Source organism: Chiloscyllium plagiosum, unplaced genomic scaffold, assembly GCF_004010195.1.
Source record: "Chiloscyllium plagiosum isolate BGI_BamShark_2017 unplaced genomic scaffold, ASM401019v2 scaf_8714, whole genome shotgun sequence".
In the NCBI taxonomy this organism is placed as follows: Eukaryota; Metazoa; Chordata; class Chondrichthyes; order Orectolobiformes; family Hemiscylliidae; genus Chiloscyllium; species Chiloscyllium plagiosum.
This window is the reverse complement of record NW_025209730.1, coordinates 5,338-7,703: the sequence shown is the minus strand read 5'-3', so window position 1 is coordinate 7,703 and position 2,366 is coordinate 5,338. Positions and strand designations below refer to the sequence as shown.

Sequence of the window (2,366 nt, the reverse complement as noted above, 5' to 3'; positions counted from 1 at the left end):
CGTCGGTGGGGGGAGCGAGGGAGGGTATGTTTGTGGGTGTGGGGGCTGATTTCCCCCTGGATGGTGTCGAGTTTCTCGAGTGTTGTTGGAGCTGCCCCCATCCAGGGGCAAGTGGGTTGTATCCCCTCACTCTCCTGACCTGTGCTTTTCCAATGGTGGGACAGGCTGGGGGGGGGGAGTCAGGAGGGGAGTTACTCACTGCAGGGCTCCCAGCCTCTGACCTGCGTTTGCAGCCACTGTGTTGATATGATGAGTCCAGTTGAGTTTCCCCTTTAGATGATGAGGTATTCGGTGGGGGCGGCATACTGGCACAGTGGTTAGCTCTGCTGCCTCACAGCACCAGGGACCCTGGTTCGATTCCCGCCTCAGGCAACTGTCTGTGTGGAGTTTGCACATTCTCCCCGTGTCTGCGTGGGTTTTCTCCGGGTGCTCCGGTTTCCTCCCACAGTCCAAAGATGTGCAGGTCAGGGTGGATTGGCCATGCTAAATTGCCTGTAGTGTTCAGGGATGCATAGGTTAGGTGTATTAGTCTGGGGTAAATGTATGGGTTACTCTTTGAAGGGTCAGTGTGGATTTGTTGGGCTGAAGGGCCTGTTTCCACACTCTCGGGATATCAGCGATGGTAACACCATTGAATGTCCAGGGGCGGTGGTTGGAGTGTCTCTTATTGGTGATGGTCACTGTCTGGCCTGAATGTTACTCGTCACTTGTCGGGCCAAGCCTGGGGGTTGTCTCGATCTTGTTACATTTGCTTGTGAAGCCATTCAGGCAGTCACCTTGCCTCGTCTCCTTTCCTTTGGCAGAATGAGCCCTTATGAGTGGTACAACCCTCACCCGTGCCTGAGAGAGCGGGTAGACATCCTGGAGAACCAGTACACGCTGGGAAACAGCCTCTGGTTCCCGGTCGGAGGTTTCATGCAGCAGGGCTCGGAGATTATGCCCCGTGCTCTCTCCACGCGCTGTGTCAGCGGAGTCTGGTGAGTGGATGGGGGCTGGGGGAAGGCGGGGGGGGGGGGGCATCTATCCACTGGGGGAGGAACAGCAACGACCTTTCACTGACTATCGCCTACCTCATCCCATCTCCCATTCTCACCGTGGGAAAGGATGGCAGCTTTCAGGATCGGAACATCTCCAGTCAGACTCTCGCTCACTGGTGCGCACGTTGGGGGCTTACAATCATTTCTTCCACGCCATTCACCTCTGGTTTCACACCTTACTGGGATCCACGGGGCAGGAGCTGTGCCTGGCTGATTCGGAGATGCATTCACAGAGTTAGATCGGCAGGCGCCAGGAGATTTGGCACAGTTCACATTTCACAGACCTTGCAGTAACTTCATGTGTGATGTTTTATTCATTCATGGGGTATGGGGATCAGTGGCTGGGCCCAGCGTTTATTACCCCGTCCCTCGTTGTCCCCTTGAGAGGGTGGGGGGTGAGCTGTCATCTTGAATCGCTGCCGTCCACGTGCTGTGGGCTGACCCACAATGTCCCTGAGGGAGGGAATTCCAGGATCCTGACCCAGCCCCACCGAAGGGACGGCGAGATATTTCCAAGTCGGGATGGGGAGTGACTGAGAGGGGAACTCTCAAGGAGTGGTGTTGCCATGGATCTGCTGCCCCTTGTCCTTCTCAGTGGAAGTGTGGCCGTGGGTTGGGAAGGTGCTGCCTGAGGGTCTTTGGTGAGTTTCTGCAGTGCATCTTGTAGCTGGTACACACTGCTGTTACTGAGCGTCGGTGATGGGGAGAGAGGATGTTTGTGGGTGTGGGGGCTGCTTTGTCCCTGGATGGTGTCGAGCTTCTCGAGTGTTGTTGGAGCTGCCCCCATCCAGGGGCAAGTGGGGAGTATCCCCTCACCCTCCTGACTGTGCCTTTTCAATGGTGGTGTTTACTTTTTGTCATTTACATACATGATTTGGATGAGAGCATAAGAGGTACAGTTAGTAAGTTTGCAGATGACACCAAAATTGGAGGTGTAGTGGACAGCGAAGAGGGTTACCTCAGATTACAACAGAATCTTGACCAGATGGGCCAATGGGCTGAGAGGTGGCAGATGGAGTTTAATTCAGATAAATGCGAGGTGCTGCATTTTGGGAAAGCAAATCTTAGCAGGACTTATACACTTAATGGTAAGGTCCTAGGGAGTGTTGCTGAACAAAGAGACCTTGGAGTGCAGGTTCATATCTCCCTGAAAGTGGAGTTGCAAGTAGAGAGGATAGTGAAGAAGGTGTTTGGTATGCTTTCCTTTATTGGTCAGAGTGTTGAGTACAGGAGTTGGGAGGTCAGGTTGCGGCTGTACAGGACATAGGTTAGGCCACTGTTGGAATATTGTGTACAATTCTGGTCTCCTTCCTATCGGAAAGATGTTGT

The 2,366-nt window shown here is 53.8% G+C and overlaps 1 protein-coding gene across 1 annotated transcript in view; it reads left to right on the top strand.

The window, feature by feature from the left end:
- Nucleotides 1–693: 693 nt before the first annotated feature.
- Nucleotides 694–2,366, top strand: part of LOC122546819 (glutamate receptor ionotropic, kainate 5-like) — a gene marked incomplete at its 3' end in the record, with an annotated part of 3,970 nt that continues 2,297 nt past the window's right edge. Inside the window, exon 1 of the mRNA XM_043685443.1 lies at nucleotides 694–977. Coding sequence (XP_043541378.1) covers nucleotides 694–977 — 284 coding nt within the window. The remainder of the gene's footprint in view (nucleotides 978–2,366) is intronic.